Source organism: Trachypithecus francoisi, unplaced genomic scaffold (assembly GCF_009764315.1).
Source record: "Trachypithecus francoisi isolate TF-2019V2 unplaced genomic scaffold, Tfra_2.0 Lachesis_group2, whole genome shotgun sequence".
Classification (NCBI taxonomy): Eukaryota; Metazoa; Chordata; class Mammalia; order Primates; family Cercopithecidae; genus Trachypithecus; species Trachypithecus francoisi.
Genome location: NW_022681465.1, coordinates 102,823,016 through 102,842,654, shown reverse-complemented (window position 1 = coordinate 102,842,654; position 19,639 = coordinate 102,823,016). Strand labels below are relative to the sequence as shown.

At 40.4% G+C, this 19,639-nt stretch overlaps 1 protein-coding gene across 1 annotated transcript; it reads right to left on the bottom strand.

Moving 5' to 3' along the window:
* Window positions 1-5,710: 5,710 nt before the first annotated feature.
* Window positions 5,711-7,124, bottom strand: LOC117066067 (cold shock domain-containing protein E1-like; the record flags this gene model as incomplete). The annotated part of the gene is made up of 1 exon (XM_033181548.1): window positions 5,711-7,124. A coding segment is annotated over one exon (810 nt), but the record flags the coding sequence as incomplete, so codon positions are not given.
* Window positions 7,125-19,639: the final 12,515 nt, after the last annotated feature.

Below are 19,639 nucleotides of genomic sequence, written 5' to 3'. Positions count from 1 at the left end.
GGAAAATAGTATGGCGATTCCTCAAGGATGTAGAACTAGAAATACCATATGACCCAGCCATCCCATTACTGGGTATATACCCAAAGGATTATAAATTATGCTGCTATAAAGACACATGCACACGTATGTTTATTGCGGCACTATTCACAATAGCAAAGACTTGGAATCAATCCAAATGTCCATCTGTGACAGACTGGATTAAGAAAATGTGGCACATATACACCATGGAATACCACGCAGCCATAAAAAAGGATGAGTTAATGTCCTTTGTAGGGACGTGGATGCAGCTGGAACCCATAATTCTCAGCAAACTATCACAAGAACAGAAAACCAAACACCGCATGTTCTCACTCATAGGTAGGAATTGAACAATGAGATCACTTGAACTCAGGAAGGGGAACATCACACACCGGGGCCTATTATGGGGAGGGGAGCCGGGGGAGGAATGGCTTTTGGAGTTATACCTGATGTAAATGACGAGTTTCTGGGTGCTGATGAGTTGATGGGTGCAGCACACCAACATGGCACAAGTATACATATGTAACAAACCTGCACGTTGTGCACATGTACCCTAGAAGTTAAAGTATAATTAAACAAACATACAAACAAACAAACAAAAAACATTCATTCGGCCGGGCGCGGTGGCTCAAGCCTGTAATCCCAGCACTTTGGGAGGCCGAGACGGGCGGATCACGAGGTCAGGAGATCGAGACCATCCTGGCTAATACGGTGAAACCCCCGTCTCTACTAAAAAAATACAAAAAAACTAGCCGGGCGCGGTGGTGGGCGCCTGTAGTCCCAGCTACTCCGGAGGCTGAGGCAGGAGAATGGCGGGAACCCGGGAGGCGGAGCTTGCAGTGAGCTGAGATCGGGCCACTGCACTCCAGCCTGGGTGACAGAGCGAGACTCCGTCTCAAAAAAAAAAAAAAAAAAAAAAACATTCATTCAACCCAGTGGGATAGAAGATATTATCCCTATTTAATAGAACAGAAATCGAGAATCGCAGAAGTTAAGAAGCTTGTTCCAGCTCAGACAGCCAAAAAACGTCAACACTGGAGTCAGATTCACATGTGAATGATCCTGAAGCCCGTGCTCCTTCTCTGTTTGGCTCTAGGAAAGGGGCCACATACTCAGTGTAATAGTAGTGAGCCTGTCTTTGGCACGGCCTCCTTTGTCTTCATGGTTCAGTTGAGGAAAATGACCTGAGCCTCAAGGTTGCCTAAAATTTGTCTGCCAGTGTCTGCCTCTTACTAAAGTTCCTCACAAGAATGTGGGCTCTGATTGGATGCTTCTACGGTTTTGTGTTTTTGTACTTCATAATTTCCTAGCAAAATGTCTCTCTGAAAAATGCCCTCCTTTCAGCATTGAACTACAGGAACAGAGATTTTTTTCCTTGTCTGAGCCAGTGGCAGGGTGGTCATACGTGTGTGGCTCGGAGACCCAGTTTTAGAAGAACTGAGGCAGGTGGTGAGTGTCCAGGACAGAAGAAACCCGGGGTCACTGTTGGCCCCTCTTTCTGAGGGCTGCTCACAGATGCCACCTACCCGTGGTCCCCAGAAACGATGCATTCAGACCCCAAACCACTGTACTAGAACAGCTCTATCCAACTTCCAGTTCTCTAGCTCAGGAAAGTCCCTGAATTTAAAAGCTGGAAGAGACCTTACAAATCTCATTTTGCATGAGAAAACTCAGATAGGATTTTCCTGAGGTCACACAATAAGTGGCTGGGCAGGATTATTGTTTACAACAGAAACTACCGAAGCACTTTAGGGGAAAAAATTGCTGAAAGCTAAAAAAGCATATGGCTCTTTATGCTTCACAATTTACTTGGGAGACATATACCGAGAGGGGAGACATATACCGAGAGATGAGACATCGTGTGAACTGTAAACTTCCTACAGGAACACAGGCGTCGGTGACCTCGGAGGCCGCAGCGGTTAGAAAAGACTTCAAGGGGAGGTGAGGGGCTAGCGTGGGCCCCTGGAGGACGAATAGGAGAGCCTGGCAGAGAGAGGGCGACGGCGAGGAAAGGACAGAGAGACGGGGGACCTCACTGGCTGGGCCTAAGGAAGGGGAGGAACCCCGCCGTCCCACCTCAAATCTCTGGATCCTGGAGCAAAAATGGGAAAAATGGGAAAAAAAAAACCCTGCTCAAATCTCTGGATCCTGGAGCAAAAATGGGAAAAAGTGCCCAGACAGCTCTGCAGCGTGGTTCCTCCCTCTCTCAGCGAGTGTAAGCAAGCCCCTGTGCTGGGACGCGGCTAAGGGGATTCGGGCATGCCTGGCGGGCGGCCGGGAGGAGGCGCCCGCCCCAGCCCGAAGCAGCCCCTCTGGGCCCCTCCCTGCCGCCCTTCGCTCTGTCCTCCGCCTGGGTCCGTGTTGTGGGCTCCCAGTCACCTCTCCACCCGCCTCCCTCGTCGGTCGCCTACTGCTGCTTTAGCCGGGAAAGGCCCAGAACACGCTGCGTTTTCCAGTTAACGCAGGGTTTGGAGGGAAGGAGAGAGCTGGTGCTCCCGTCCTTTTCCCTCGTTAGTCCTCACCTCTGCCCTGCTTGTCTATGCAAAGGAGGCCCGGAAAGCGGCCCTGCCGGCAGCCCTGCCGGCCTCGGCTCGAGCAGTCCACCCTTAGATCTTACAACTGAAAGTGGAGCTTTCAAATCCCAGTTTCATTATATATGCGTGCTTCCTATTTACCGGATACCGCGAACTGCTCTTCATGCTGCAAAGGGAAAAAAAGATCCATTCAGCCCTTCAGTTTGTTTATTACAGTAATCATGACGCTGGAAGACCGGGCGGGGGTCATTGCTCTCAGGTTGCTGCCTCGGCCCCGTAGCCGGGGAGAAGGGCTTTTTGAAGCATTTGTTAAGTGCCACAAAGCCCTACCAGGATTGATAAAAAGCGTTTTCCTCTGAGGTTTTCATGCATTCCTTGAACAAATATTTACCAAGTGCCTAATATGTTACAGACGTTGTTCTAATTGACAGACATCTTTGCCCTCATAAGAACTAACATTATCATGGAGGAAAGAGAAAATAAAGAACAAACATAATAAATAAGTGAATTACATATTGGAAGGTAATTTTTAAAAAACAGAGCAGGCTAACAGCATGAGTGTGTAGGGGTTCCAGTTTTAAAGAGAGTGACCTGGGTGGGCCCCAGGGGAAACCTGCCAGGCATGAAATAGGCAATCCCAGATAAGCCTGCTGTCCCTGTGAGTTGACGGCCCTTGCTTGTGCTCATACATGTGCATACAGCTGGAGACCCTTGCAGAGGGTGGCTGTCTTTTACTGCTTGAATAGGATGGGAAGTGGGGCATCAGTTATTCATATTTTAATAGACCATTGCAGCTTTGACTTCCCCTGCTTCCATTCCTAACCTCTGGAGAGCTGTGAAATGGTGGCGATTTCCAAAAACAGGTAGGAAGGTAAGGGAGGAAAAAAAATCCTAAAACAAGGAGCTGTGTGCTCTGGAGGGGCACTGGGGTCCCCCGATTGGCTCCTGAGATAGCTAATGGAAGATGGATCCAGCTTTAGGGTAGGAACTAGCTATTTATCTATTAGTCAAGGGACATATTTTAACCATCCTGAATTAGATTTTGCAATCAGGTTGGTAATAATGACAATAATAATTAAAATAGCTGGTGTTTATTGAGTACTTATTAGGTAACAGGTATCATGCATAGGTTTCACAGGTAACCTTTTAGTTTTTTCTTCAACTAGAATGTCATGTAAGCTCCATGAGAGTAGAGACTTTATTTTGTTCACTGCTGTGTCGGAATCAATGCCTGGCACTTAGATGGCACTCACTGTATGAATGAATGAATGATTGCATTCTGGAGAAGAATTTCAAGGCGCTCTTGCTCTGGGTCTTACAATGAGATGCTGAGGAGGTTTTAGGCCCTTCCTCTTCTTCAGAGTGCAGCAGACATAGCACATACCTCTTTCTTGTTATTGCTGACTGCTCTGTAGATACTCCAGGCATTGTTAGAGGGACAGTTTCTTCTCTTTATTGTGTTTTCCACCCTCCCCATCTCCTTGGTGGGCAGGTGGTTAGAGGAGGGAAAAAGGGGGGTGAGGAGAAAAGAAAACTTTATCTTGCCATTCATCCATGACTTCATTTACATTTAGTTCCTACAACAACCCATTTTACAGAAGAGGAAACTGAGACTCAGAAAGATTAAGTAGTTGTCAAGGTCTTGTGGCAAGTCAATGTCAAGGAGCCTCAGCCCCCAGAGCTGTTACACTAGATGGCAAGGCAAAGAATGCACTATCATTACTTTGCATTTTTTTCTGTTGTTTCGCTTACCCCATCTCTAGGGATAGGACAATGTTTAGGGCAGGTTCCCTACTGTCTAGGGGGATATTTAAAAGCATGCCAAATATTTTGACAATGAATTCAAAGCAAAAGATCACATTATTTTCTGTCTTGGAATTGACAGTGAACTGGCTCGAGTTCATTATTCCTAACAGTTGGCTCAGTGGTGAGGAATATCCGGCCATGAAGCTTATTTGGGCACAGGGTGTTTGTTGTTGTCCAACTGCTTACCGCCTTTGGGGTTGTCAAGGAATAGGGGTTTGTTAGTGCCTATTACATATTCGGTGCTTAAGCAAGTTACTGAGTGGGGAGGGACAGGAAGGATTAAAATTGCAGCAGAAGTCCTGCTTAATCTGACTGCACTGATGGCTGGCAGCTACTGAAGAGAATAATAATAAAGAAGACTACTACCAGACCTTCCTGGCTAATATGGCAAAACCCTGTCTCTACTAAAAATACAAAAAATTAGCCGGGCATGGTGCCGGGCGCCTGTAGTCTCAGCTACTCGGGAGACTGAGGCAGATTTGTGAACCCAGGAGTCAGAGGTTGCAGTGAGCTGAGATCGCGCCACTGTACTCCAGCCTGGGTAACAGAGCAAGACTTCATCTCAAACAAACAAACAAACAAACAAAAACTACCCAAAATGTTTTTGGTTTTTTTTTTTCTTTAGTGTCTCAAAAATCAGTAAAACTTTATTCGCTTCCATTATTTCGCCATTAACAGAAAACTGGAGAAAGCAAAAATATTTTGTGTTTACAAAGACAAACAGCCTCTTTACCCAGCGATCCAAACCTCAAACGACGAGGGGGAAGATAAAAGTGTCCTCCCCCACATCCCTTGAGCTGACCCTTGTCGTCTTAGACAAAGCCTTCAGTCCACTGGCCGGGGACCCTGTCTATGGCCAATTCAAGAAGAGGGCCAAGAAATTAGACCCATCCATTCCCGAGATACAAAGTTGAACAGAAGCTACACCAAGGGTCAAGTGTCCGTATTTTACAGGACACAGTAACCAGGTGGCTACTTATTAAAAAAAAAACAAGATTCATTTCAGGCACAACATTTTTATTTATTTTGTTTGTTTTGTTTTTAAATCAGTAAAAGAAACAGGGTCCTAGAAGCTGCATTGATCCAAGCAACAGCAAGTTTGTGCATTCATTTTTTTTTTGTTTTTGTTTAAATACGTTTACATTATCACACTGCTGGCACTCTTCATTTGCATGAAATTCTGTACCATACTTACTAATTGTAGTGAAGTTACCCCCTAACTCAAGAAAAAAACCTACTCTGGAAGATAATTTTCACTGAAATATAAACAAACTTCTTTTTTTTTTTTTTTTTTTTTTTTATTATACTTTAAGTTCTAGGGTACATGTGCATGACGTTTATATTAAACAAACTTCTTTAAGTGGATTGTGACAAGATTATAGATGACATAAAAAATAACATTTTAAAATTTGGCCATAACTTTAAGAAATGGTTTGCCTATACAAATTTTTGTAATTTTTAAAAGATAATATATTCTACCCTCATATGGTCCTCAGAATTAAAGCATAATGAACAGGAAGAAAAAGAAAAAGAATGCAACTTAGTGCTAAGGCAGAACACCTTGTCAGAAGTAATTAATGCAGGTAGAGTATATAATGAAAAGTGCAGAATTTCATAGGGCCAACAAGATAACAGTCTATATTTTTCACTTGCACAGGCGAAGTGGATTTTGCAATGACCAGTTGCGTTAAATGCTCTAAATAAAGCTCCTAAAATTGACACTATAAGGCGCCACCTTAAGTTTTCCAGGCTGAACTGTGCATTATTTTAAAATGGTTTTCTTAAATTTATTTTTTTTTTAAACGTAACACGAGGAAGGTGTTAAAACTGGTGTAATAGCTCAATAGAATAAGTATTCCAGATTCGGGAGGGATGAAGAGGGAGATATTCAGAATCCTTCACCAGATTCTCCCCAACTTGATCATAGTGGATTAAAGATATGTTTTGTTGATGTGATTACTCAATGACATCAGCTTGACAGATCTTTCTTTCTGTACCAAACCCCATTGAGTTATCTGGTCCCCTTGGCTGATGAAGAACCATTAGGTGAGGAGCACTGGCATCATCCAGAGTGATGTTCTTCAAACGATTGACCAACCAATCAGGTCGAGGAGCTGCAACAGCCTTGGGGCCCTCATAGACTCGCCAAACATTACAGGCACTGCACTTGCCAGTGCGCTGATGAAGAATCACTGAGAACTCCACCTCATCTCCTGCCTGTAGCTCACTGTCATCCTGAACTTCTTTCACATGGAAAAAGAGCTTCTGGCTATCTCCTACTTTATAGTTAATGAAGCCAAACTGATCTTTCACACATTCCACTGTGGCCCTAAGCGGGGATGTGATGTTGTAAGCCATAGTTTGTGCATTTTGGCCCAGGACACACAATTGGAACTTGACGCTTTCCCCTTTCTGCAGGCAATCCCTATTGTTGGCAATCCCAACGACACCAAATGGATAGACATCGCCTTTCATATCGCCCCCCTCCACAATCTCAATCATTCCTTGGTACTCAGTCTGTGTTGGATCAACACTCCTCAGGGGGCGAATGACTTTGCCTGAGTAAATGGTGGGATCAGCTTCCTGAGTAATGCCATTCACTGAGTGTGTTTTGTTCACTTTTTCTGCACTGACTTTATTGCCTTTGCCTTTGGACAAGCTATACTCGACCATGACCCCCAGTTCCACGCTGTCAACATCACCAGAGAGCTCACTATAATGGAAAAAGTTTTCCTTATCATGATTGGCTGTTTCAATAAACCCAATGTTTTAATTGTACATATACCTGAAGTTAATATGTAAACATATAAATTCATATAAATACATATACATATGAATTCATTTGCCAGTTTTTCATGGAAAGCTAAGACCTGTGCTTTGGTTCTAGATCAGCTGATAAGAGTTCTGTATGATCTTTCTGGAAAAAATCATATCCATAGTGAATAATCTATTATTTCCAGTTTTGGTTTCTTTCAAGTGACTCAACAACATAAAGACAGTTTTCATGCAAGCTAACTGTGGATGACTTGCAGATTTTTCATACATTTGCCCCTACATTATTTGATTGTCTTTCTCACATCTAATTTGAGAGTGAAGTTTTTGTGTATATGTGGTTCAATTTTATGTGTCTTTTCACAGCATTCAAATCAGTTTTTGTAGAAACAGTTTTTTAATTCACATGCTCTAAATTTATCTATTAAGTGAAAGCACTACTGGTATAAGGACATAGGGCAACAAACATGGCTGATCCTTGGCAAGCTCATAACTCAAGGGAAGAAGTAGACACAGAGTGGCTTCCTAGCTGAGAGACTTCTCTATGCCATGGGCATGGAGCAGTAAGTTTTCTAGAGGAAATGGAGATCATAAGTAAATTTGGAGAGTCAGCTAAGTGGAGGTTGAATAAGGGAGCTTCTACTACATGTGTGCCCAAGACATGTCACTATTCTAGTCCTCCAGAATCTCACAACGTATTGGGAATATGTCCTAGAAATGTGTCCCCATATGCCTTACTCATAATCCACAGAGGTCTCCTCCCCTCAATCACTGTTGAGAACCAAGGAGTTCAACTTGCCTTATCCCCCAGATCATTTGAGGTGAACACCCCACCCACAGATAGCCGCCCATGCCTTGGAGTCTTTATGGAAAAGAAAAGTCAAGTCAATTATATTCCCCTAACAAGGAATTTACACTTAGGAAATAGAGAAACTCAACAAATTGGTGATGGGTGCTCGAATGAGAGGTCATGAAGTCAGGTTTGGGTAGCTATAATGGGACCATTGGGGTTTTGAGAAAATGGAAGTACAGATGGACCAGGTAAAGAACAGTGGAAATCTAGATGAAATAGTTATGCAAAGAAATAAGTAATCCATAAGAGAGAGGGAAATGAAGTGTGGCTGGTCTTCAAGATTCCTGGCTTTCTCCCTTCCTGGATCTTATTTGTTTTGCATTTCCTGAATCTCTCTGAGACCTTGCTATAGTCTTGCCATTTGACATCCCTTTTAACTTGAGTTAGTTTGAATAGGTTTCTGGCCCTTGCAATTAAAAAAAATTAGATTAAGAGACAATGTGAGAACAAGCTAGTGTCAAATTGTATGTTTCTATGCATTAAGAATTCCCAAGAGTTCAGAGAAGAAAAAGATCAGTTGATATCTTAATTTTCTGCTCTTCTATTCCTCTACACTTGGAAGGTAGGCTCAAATAATCCCTGCCATTAGCTCTGCCCAGCCCATTTCAAACATTGAACACTGCATTTACCCATCCTTGCCCCTTGGCCAGGATGATGGCTCAGCATTCCATCCTTCCCTCTGTTGTTCCCACTCTGATTTTGTATTCTAGACCAGTATCTCCTGTCTCTGCCCTGTCCCCAGTGTCCACCAGTTTTAGTGTACTGGAAGTGAGATTTGCCTTTCTTCCTTCTTTGGAGCTTCCAAGACTGGCCCTACCATTGAAGCTGCTCATGTGGCCAGTTCCAGCTACTGGCTGAGGCCTCTTCCCTGATGCCTTTCTCCCTACACTCCCTCTTTATTATTGGCTATAGGAACCTCTCTTAGTCACCCAAGCTATTTCCCAGGATCTTGCCTTTCCCTGTCCTTGTTCTTTTAATCATTATTATCTCAGGAATTTCACAGACAAGGTGGGATTTGGCTGGGCTTGGAAGGATAAGTGGATGTGGTTTGGCAGAGGGGCAGGAGAAATGCAGTCCAATTATAATGGTTTATACCAACTTCATTCTCATTGGCTTTTAGACTACAGCCCTGTTTTTAGTAAGAGCATGATATCATTGTTGTAGGAATGAAGAGCCATCTATTTGCCATTTTGCACAGGGACAAATATATACGTTTCTTAGCTGTGATACGAAAATTTTTAAAGTCAGTACTTGCACATAATGCCAAAACTTAATTCCATGAAAGGCCCAAGAAATGTATGAGTCATGTTTCCTGTAGTTGTGAGAAGTTGTGGGTTAAATGGATTAAGGAGCATCAGTAAGAATACTCTCAACCATTCCAGTTAAAAAAGGTAGCTATGCCTGTAATCCCAGCACTTTGGGAGGCCAAGGAGGGTGGATCACAAGATCAGGAGATTGAGACCATCCTGGCTAACACAATGAAATCCTGTGTCTACTAAAAACATACAAAAAATTAGCTGGGCATGCTGGCGGGTGCCTGTAGTCCCAGCTACTCAGGAGGCTGAGGCAGGAGAACGGTGCGAACCCAGGAGGCGAAGCTTGTGGTGAGCCGAGATTGCACCACTGCACTCCAGCCTGGGAGACAGAGCAAGACTCCGTCTCAAAAAAAAAAAAAAAAGTAGTTCTACTCAGCAGAAGACTCACTGATGGTAACATTACAACTGTCACTTTAACACCTTAGGCTAAAGAAAAAATATCTACCAGTCTACTATATCATCTGAAAGAGAATATCTAGTAACCTCTCTATATGGTATTCAGAATAAGTGAACTTTTTACATAACTGAAAGTTATTCCTTTAAGAGGTAAAATCTTTATTGGAAGTTATATCAGATTTTCTTGCTTTTATCAAACAGAGAATGTTAAACTAAATTAATATTCCTAGGTGGCTCAAGGTCTCCCTAGACATTTTGTAACATCTATTTGCCACAATTTCCACTGATGAGCAGGCCTAGGGTAGCTATGCTTTGAAGCATGTGACTCTCTTCCCAACTGATTGAATAAAAATGGGCACCTGTTTCAAAAGTAGCCAGTTCACAAGCTGGTCAATGATCGTTGACCTACAGTCTGGCTTAAAAAGTTGAGTTGGACAAATAGGATGCTCAGTAATTTAAGCCAAATATGGAAAGGGGTAAAGATTTGCAAGCTGAGCCTAAACAAAACCTCTGTGACATAAAGTCAGGGCTGAAGAGTCCTTGATGGTCTATAAGTAAGCAAAGCTGTAAGGAAGCAGTCACTGTGGTGAAGCAGATAAAGTCAATTGAGGGAAGACTAAGGAGCTGATATGCAGAGATCTCTGTTCCTAAAAGCCAGAAGAATCTATCTAGAATGAGGGCCCTTCCTTCAGCACCATGTGTAGGCGTTCAGCCATCCTAAAGAGTTCAGGGCAGGGTAGTTAACATTGAGCGTCTCCAGTTTGCTCTTCTGTTTGGGCTGGGGCTACTTGTCCTTGGTAGTCTTCCAGGTTCCCATAAGTCCCCTCTCTTCACTTTTGGGATGTCTACTTTTTCCCAAATCAACATTTCTAGGCTTTGCTCTGGCTCCTCTGTTTTGGTCAGCCAGTTGCCATTTTTCATCACTTTTTTCATTTCCTCCTGTCCTAGGTCTCCTGAGATTCTGGGTTTTGACATTATTGTGGACTGGCTTCTATAGCCTTCAGAGATCCTGTTGTCTTAGGTGTGTGCTGTTGTCTAGAAAAAGAACCAGTTGCCTCACATCTTCTGTAACCTTCAAGGTTGAATCTTCCCGAAGTGAACCACTGCTCACTCCCAGAGGTCTTTGGGGCTATTTCAAGTTTGCAGCTGTTCTGGAGAATAGGGGTTACCAGATGTCAGAGAAATGCCAACTGACTAATAGTGTATTATGTTCTTTTCTTTTCTTTCCTCTTTTTTTTTTTTTTTTGGCAACAAAAGCTTGCCTTTCAAGTCCCTTGCTTATTTTAAAATTAGTTTGCCTTCCATGAGCTTAAACTATTTGAGCTGTGGGGGGTAAATGAGCTAAGATGACTGTTGTGCTAAATTTCAGGGAAAAGTCAACCCGAATTAAAATTCGACCTCAGGTAATGAACAAAATAAATATTGTTAGATAATTAAGAATTGAAAATAATACTGATTCTACCACGATATAGAAAATACCTGATCACAATATTAACAAACAAAATAGAATAATTAAGATGGAGAATTTTGAACTTTCCAAATGCCAGGTGAGCAAACATACTATTAGTAAATCTCTTACTGCCCATTTTCTTGAGAGATTGGAATACCTGAGCTCTGTCTAGCTTCTGGATTCCTGTGGGCCTTTTATATCTGATAATCTAAGGATGAAACTAAGGTCATAGCTTGGCCTAATAGCATGAGAAAGTAAAGCGACCCAACATCTTTAAAACGCCAATCATTTTCCCCTCCATATGCTTTTAGAAAGAAAACATGGGACAGATTGGCTCCAAGGATAGCGTCCCACCTCCTCTTTCTCTGCCCCCAGTTTAGAAAAGAAGAAAACCAGCTCTCCCTGCAATGCTCCATCTTCCTGTGGAGCATTATTACCCTAAACTGTAAAAGACTTCCAGGTACCAAATAAAGAATTTAGACATGCATCCCTCCTGAGAGAGAGTCACAGGAAAGTAAAGGAAAAGAAGGTTTGGGAGGAAATATTAAAGATGTGGCACTGTTTCATTCAGGTGAGGTCTCCATCCATCCATCGATCTGTCGATCCATCCATCCATCCATCTATCCATCTATCCATCCATCCATCCATGCATCCATCCATGCAGCTATGTAGCTTAGAATGAGAATTCAGAAGTAATGTTTGCTGAGGGATGTGTATTAACATGTGTATTTGAAATAATTTAGAAAACATAATAGAAAACTATGGCTATATGAAAGTAAGCCTGATTTGCTAATTAATTTGACAATGACAACAGCTTTGCCAATTATGTTATATGGTTGACCTTTTCTGTAAATTGTGTGAGCCAAACATGCAGTTTCATTGTTTTTTTTTTTAGTAAAATATTTAAACAATTTATAAGATGGTAGAAATTTCACTCTTTGCATTTATTTAAATGAATGGTGAAGATGTCAGCTTGAAAATGTGGATAGGTGTAGAGTTTTCAAAAATTATTTTACCCTGGAAATACTAGAACAAAAGAATTGAGTACCATTGCTGTAAGAAATGGTTAAGGGAGCTATGGTATTTTGCTTGGGGAAGATGAAGAGAGGTGGGACTTGTGGAGGTGGTGGGGATGTGGGGGCTTGTTCTTAAACAATTCAACTAAGAAAGTGTTATAAACACTTTCTTTGTGCAGAGCACTGGACAAGGTGCTGTGGTCACACAGAGATGAGTAGATGCTGATGACATTGCCATGCCCTTAAACTAGGTAAATTTGTATCAAGAAAGATTTATGCTATACATCATTTTGGGAGGAGTAGGTGCTCTAATGAAATAAAAATGGGGTATCATAACTCCAAAAATGTTAATCTTGGGAGTGAACCATCTTCCTCGTAAAGAGGGCTAGTCCAATGATGGGAAGCCCTGCATCAGTCTTTTAAAATAATATCTGGCATATGCAAGAATGTTCACAGAAACACTATGCACATGCTCACAAACCAAACCAACCCAAATGTCCTCTTCAGTAGAATGGATAGATAAATCACATATTTAAACAACAGAATACTGTAGAACAATAAAACCAAGAGTCAAGAAACTGCAACTACACACAATATAGATGAATCTCACAAACATAATGTTTAGTAACAAAAATGATATGAAAGGTCACCTACAAAATATAGAAAATTACCTCAAAAGGCCAAATCTAAGAACTATTGGTGTTCAAGATGGAGTTGAGCAACAGCAAGGAATAGAAAGCTTATTTAGAGATGTAATAACAGAAAAATTCCCAAAACTTGAGAAAGATATACATATCCAGGTACAAGAAGGTCAAAGAACACCAAACAGATTTGATCCAAATAAGACTAACCCAGGGCATATAATAATCAAATTTTCAAAGGTCAAGAACAAATAGAAAACTCTAAAAGCAGCATGAGAAAACAAGTAAATAACACATAAAGGAGTGTCAATTCATCTGGCAACAGACTCCTCAACAGAAACATACAGTCCAGGAGGGAATCCTGAAAAAAACAACAACAACAACAACAACAAAACGGTCATTTATGAATACTGTATTCAGCAAAGTTATCCTTAAAATATAAAGGAGAGATAGGCTTTCCCAAACAAAAACAGAGAATTCATCACCACCAGACCCATTTTAAGAGAAATCCTAAAGGAAATTCTTTAATCTGAAAGAAAAAAACACCAATATTTAAAAAAAACCCACAAACATTTGAAAATATAAAACCTACTGGTAAAATTAAGTACATGGACAAGCCCAGAATAGTCTAATACTATAATTTTGGTGTATAATACACTCATAACAGTAGTATGAAGTCCCCCATCAATCTATCAAAAACAATAATACCTACAGAAACATGTTAAGAGACAGGTAACATAAAAATATATAAATTGAGGCTGGATGCAGTGGTGTACGCTTGTAATCCTAGCATTTTGGGAGGCTGAGATAGGAGGATAGTTTGAGGCCAGGTGTTTGAGACCAGCCTGGTCAACATAATGAAACCACATCTCTACAAAAATTAAAATTAGCCAGGCATCCTGGCACACACCTGTAGTCCTAGCTACTCTGGAGACTGAGGCAGGAGGATCACTTGAGTTGTCTCAATGTGTGTGTGTGTGTGTGTGTGTGTGTGTATCTGTTCTATTCTTTGTGATCTAAGACCAGTTGTCATCTCTTTAAAATAACTTATTTCGATGAGATGTTTTTTGTAAGCCTCACAGTAACTACAATGCAAAAATCTATAATAGATTTACTAAAATTAAAAGGCAATAAATTAAAACATACTACCAGAGGCAATTACTTAACCCCAAAGGAAGATGATGAGAAAGGAAGAAAGGAGCTACAAAGTAACCAGAAAAGAAACAACAAAATAGCAGTAGTAAGTCTTTACTTATTAATAATAACACTGAATGTAAGTGAACTCAATTCTCCCATTAAAAGGCATAGAGTGGTTGAATGGATAAAGAAACAAGATCCAACCATATGCTGCCTACAAGAAGCTTATTTCACCTATAAAGACACACATAAACTGAAAGTAAAGGGGTGGAAAATGATATTCCATGCAATTGGAAACAAAAAAAGAGCAAGAGTAGTTGTATTAAGTAAAAAACTACAAATTAAAGACTGTAAAAAGAGACAAAGGAGGTCATTATATGATGATAAAGAGGTCAATTCACCAAGAGGATATAACAATTATAACTATCTATGCACCCAACACTGGAGCTTCTAAGTATATAAAACAAATATAAATAAAACTAAAGGGAGAGATAGACTGCAATACAATAATGGTAGAAGACTTCTACATCTCACTTTCCGTAATAGATCATCGAGACAGAAAGTCAACAAAGAAACATCAGAGTTAAACTATACACTAGACCAAATAGGCCTAACTAACATGTCCTGGACGTTTCACCCAACTGCTGTGGAATACACATTATTTTCATCAGCACAGGGACATTCTCCAGAATAGATCATATCTCATGCTACAAAACAAGTCTCAACAAATTCCCAAAGGTAGAAATCATACCAAGTATCTTTTCTGGCCACAATGGAATAAAACTACAAATCAATAACAAGAGGAACATTGAAAACGTCATAAACACACATAAATTAAACAACATGGTCCTGGACAACAAATGGGTCAATGAAGAAATTAAGAAGGAAATTAAATAATTTCTTGAGGCAAATAAAAACACAAATACAACATACCAAAATCTATGGGACACAGCAAAAGCAGCGCTTTGAGGGCAGTTTATAGCTATATATGCTTATATCAATTAAGTAGAAAGACTTCAAATAAACAATCTAATGATGCTCCTTAAGGAACTATAAAATCAAAAACAAACTTCGAATTAGCAGAAGGAAAGAAATAATAAAGATGAGAACAGAAATAAATGAAAATGAGACCAAAAAAAAAAAAAAAAACCAATACAGAAGAAAAATGAAATGAAAGTTACTGTTTGGACAATATAAACAAAGCTGACAAACCTTTGGTTGGACTTTGGTTTTCAAGAAAAAAAGGGAGAAGACCCAAATGAATAACATCAGAAATGAAGAAGAAGACATAACAAAGGAAACCACAGAAATACAGAGAATCACTAGAGACTATCATGAACAACTATATGCTAACAAATTGGAAAACCTGGAAGAAATGGATAAATTCCTAATCACATACAACCGACCAAGATTGAACCATGAAGAAATAGAAAACCTCAATAAATAAGTAATAGGTAATGAGATCAAGCCATAATTAAAAGTTTCCCATCAAAGAAAAGTCGAGGACCGGATGGCTTCACTGCTGAATTCTACCAAGCATTCAAAGAACCAAAGCCAAATCTACTCAAACTCTTCAAAAAAATTGATAAAGAAGAAATACTTTCAAACTCACCCTATAAGGCCAGAATTGCTTTGATGCCAAAACCAGGCAGGGACACACACATGAAAAGAAAACTACAGGCCAATATCAGTGATGAACAGAGATGCAAAAATTCTCAACAAAGTACTCTCAAACTGAATTTAACCACACATTAAAAATATAATTCACCATGATCAAGAGGGATTCATCCCAGGGATGCAAGGATGGTTCACTATAAGCAAATTAATAAACATAATATATCACATTAACAGAACCAAGAGCAAACGCCACATGATTACTTCAATAGATGCCAGAAAACATTTGATAAAATTCAACATTGCTTCATTAAAAGCCATCGTCAAATTGGGTATAGATGGAATATATAACAAATTAATAAAGGCTGTATATGACAGACTCACAGCTAACAACATTGTGTGGAAAGGGGAAAATTGGAAGGCCTTTCCTTCCTTTAAAATCTGGAACAAGACAAAGATGCCCACTTTCACCTCTTTTATTCGATATAACGCTGTAAATCCTGGCCAGAGTAATTAGGCAAGAGAAAGAAATAAAGGGCATTCAAATTGGAATGAAGAAGTCAAATTAGCCTTGTTTGCAGATTACATGATCTTATATTTAGGAAAACCTAAAGACTCTACAAAAACTGTTAGAATTGATAAATGAATCCAGTAAAGTTTCAGGATGCAAAATCAATATTCAAAAATTGGTGGCATTTATAATACACTGAAAGCAAATAATCTGAAAAAGAAATCAAGAGAGCAACGCAGGCTGGGCGCGGTGGCTCATGCCTGTAATCCCAACACTTTGGGAGGCTGAGGCAGGTGGATCACAAGGTCAGGAGATCAAGACCATCCTGGTTAACACAGTGAAACCCCATCTCTACTAAAAACACAAAAAAAATAGCCAGGTGTTGTGGCGGATGCCTGTAGTCCCAGCTACTTGGGAGGCTGAGGCAGGAGAATGGCATGAATCCAGAAGGTGGAGCTTGCAGTGAGCTGAGATAGCACCACTACATTCCAGCTTGGGAGATTAAGAGAGACCCTGTCTAGTCTCAAAAAAAAAAAAAAAAAAAAAAAGAGCAACCCCATTTACAATAAAAGAATACAAAATATCTAGAAATCAATCTAATAACGAAGTGAAAGATCTATGTAAGAAAAACTATAAAACAGTGATGACGGAAACTAAAGAGGATACAAAATAATAGATATTCCATGCTCATAAATTAAAAGAATTAATATTGTTAAAATGACAACAGTATCCAAGGCAATTTACAGATTCAGTGCAATCCCTATCAAAATCCCAATGGCATCCTTCACAAAAATGAAAAAACATTCCTAAAATTGATATAGAACCACAAAAGACCCCAAAAAGCCACAATAATCCTGAGCAAAAAGAAAGAAGCTGGAGGCATCACACTCTCTGACTTCATACAAAGCTATAGTAACCAAATCAGAATGGTACTGGCATAAAAACAGACACATAGACCAAGGAACAGAACAGAGAACCCAGATACAAATCCATAGGTTTACAACCAACTCATCTTCAACAAAGGCACCATGAACATGTAATGGGGAAAAGACAGTCTCTTCAATAAATGATGCTGGGAAAACAGGGTGACTATATGCCGAAGAATGAGACTAGGCCCTTATCTCTCACCTTATATAAAAATCAAATCAAACTGGTTTAAAAACTTAAATCTAAGACCTGAAACTAGTCTGAAAGTACTAGAAGAAAACATTGGGAAAATGCTCCGGTACATTGGTCTGGACAAATATTTTCTTGTGCAAGACCTCAAAACCACAGACAGCCAAAGCAGAAATAGATGAATGCGGTTACATCAAGCTATAAAGCTGCTGCACAGCAAATGAAACAATCAAAAGAGTGATGTGACAACCCACAGAGTAGGAGAAAATATTGGCAAACTACCCATCTGACAAGAAATTAAAAACCAGAGTATATAAGGGATACAAACAACTCAATAGCAAAGAAACAAATAATTCAACTTAAAAATGGGCAAAAGATCTGAATAGACATTTCTCAGAAGAAGACGTACAAATGGCCAAGAGATACACAAAAAATGCTCAATATCACTAATCATTGGAAAAATGCGAATTAAAACTAAAATGAGATATCTCACTCCAGTTAAAATGGCTATTATGAAAAAGGCAGGCAATAATGGATGCTGGTGAGGATGCAGAGAAAGGAGAACCCTGTGCACTGTTGGTGGGAATGTAAATTAGCACAGCCACTGTGGAGAACAGTATGAAGCGTCCTCAAAAAACTGAAAATGGAACCACCATATAATCCAGCAATGTCACTACTTGGTATATACCCAAAGGAAAGGAAATCAATGTATTAAAAAGATATCTGCATTCCCTATATATTGCAGCACTATTCACGATAGCCAAAATATGGAATCAACCTAAGTGTTCATCAGTGGACTAATGGATAAAGAAAATGTGGCATATATACACAATGAAATATTATTTACCCTTGAAAAAGAATGAAATCTTGCCATCTGCAGCAACATGGATGGAACTGGATGTCATTATGTTAAGTAAAATAAGCCAAGCACAGAAAGACAAAAATCATTCTCACTCTTACGTGGGAGCTAAAAAGTGAATCTCATGAAGAGAGAGAGTAGATTGGTGGTTACCAGAGGCTGGGAAGGGTAGGCAGGAGGGAGAGATGAAGAGAAGTTGAATAACGGGTACAAATGTATGTTTGATAGAGTAAATAGGATCTAGTTTTAGATAGATCAGTAGCTTGACTAGACTTTATAATATCTTTTTTATAAAGACACTTCTATAAAGCAATACAATGTCTGTTGTATATTTCAAAATAGCTAGAAGAGAAGAAGTCAAATAATTCCAGCAGAAAGAAAAGGCAAATATTTAAGGCGATGGATATTCCAAGTACACTGATTTAATCTTTGCCAACTATATGAATGTATTAAATTACCACATGTACCCCCAAACTATGTATATTTATTATGCATCAATAAATATTTTTCAATAAAAAAAATAGAGCTGACTAGCCATGAGTGGTGGCTCACGCCTGTAATCCCAGCACTTTGGGAGGCCGAGGCGGGTGGATCACAAGGTCAGGAAATTGAGACCACCCTGGCTAATACGGTGAAACCCCGTCTCTATTAAAAATACAAAAAATTAGCCAGGCGTGGTGGTGGACTCCTGTAGTCCCAGCTACTCAGGAGGCTGAGGCAGGAGAATGGCGTGAACCCGGGAGGCGGAGCTTGCAGTGAGCTGAGATCCTGCCACTGCACTCCAGCCTGGGCGACAGAGCGAGACTGTCTCAAAAAAAAAAAAAAAAAATTAATGGAGCTGACTATGATTTGTCTTTTTATGTACATATGTTACACATCAATAACATTTTTTAAAAATAACAAAATCTCATGGTGTTCTGATGTTAAGTTAGTCCTGGGTTGAAAGGATCATCCTGTTGGTCTGGATAACTGCACATAAAGTAAGAATAAAGACACCTCAGAGGTGGAAAGCCATTTTGAATAGAGTTTAGGATTTTGCAGTGCCCATTCAGAGTTCTGCTACTGCTGCTTCTACCTCATCAATCACAGGCCATTGTCCTCCTCCATCTCCCCACCTCATCACTAGAGCTGTCAGACCTCTGGCTCTTATTCAAGCTGTGAAATGGCACACAATTCGAAACTTATTTACTGGATCTGAGCCAAGGCCATATCCCATTCCTGCTCATGCATCTCAGTTGGCTCTGCACAAACTTCCATTCCCTTCACTTTCAGTCAGGATCCAGATAAGCCAGGACAGAGCTGGAGCTCCAGTGGCCTGATTAGAAATCTTTCCATCCAAGCTTAATGAGAGGGTTGGGAGTTTCAGCTCCTGACACCCAGTGGGTGGTTTCACAAGTTTTAGAGGGTGACTGTTCAGGTGATTGGCAGCGCAGGCAAAGAGGGAAAAGTCTTTTCTGTGAATGTCACAGGCAGGGTTGCAACGCGGTGTGAGCATGGAGCAGCCTGGCACAAAGCAGCGTTGAGAGTCCCCTGGCTGACTGCCAGGATGATGTCAGATCCTGGATACTGCCCCATTCAGTCAAAGCCATGCAGCCTGAAA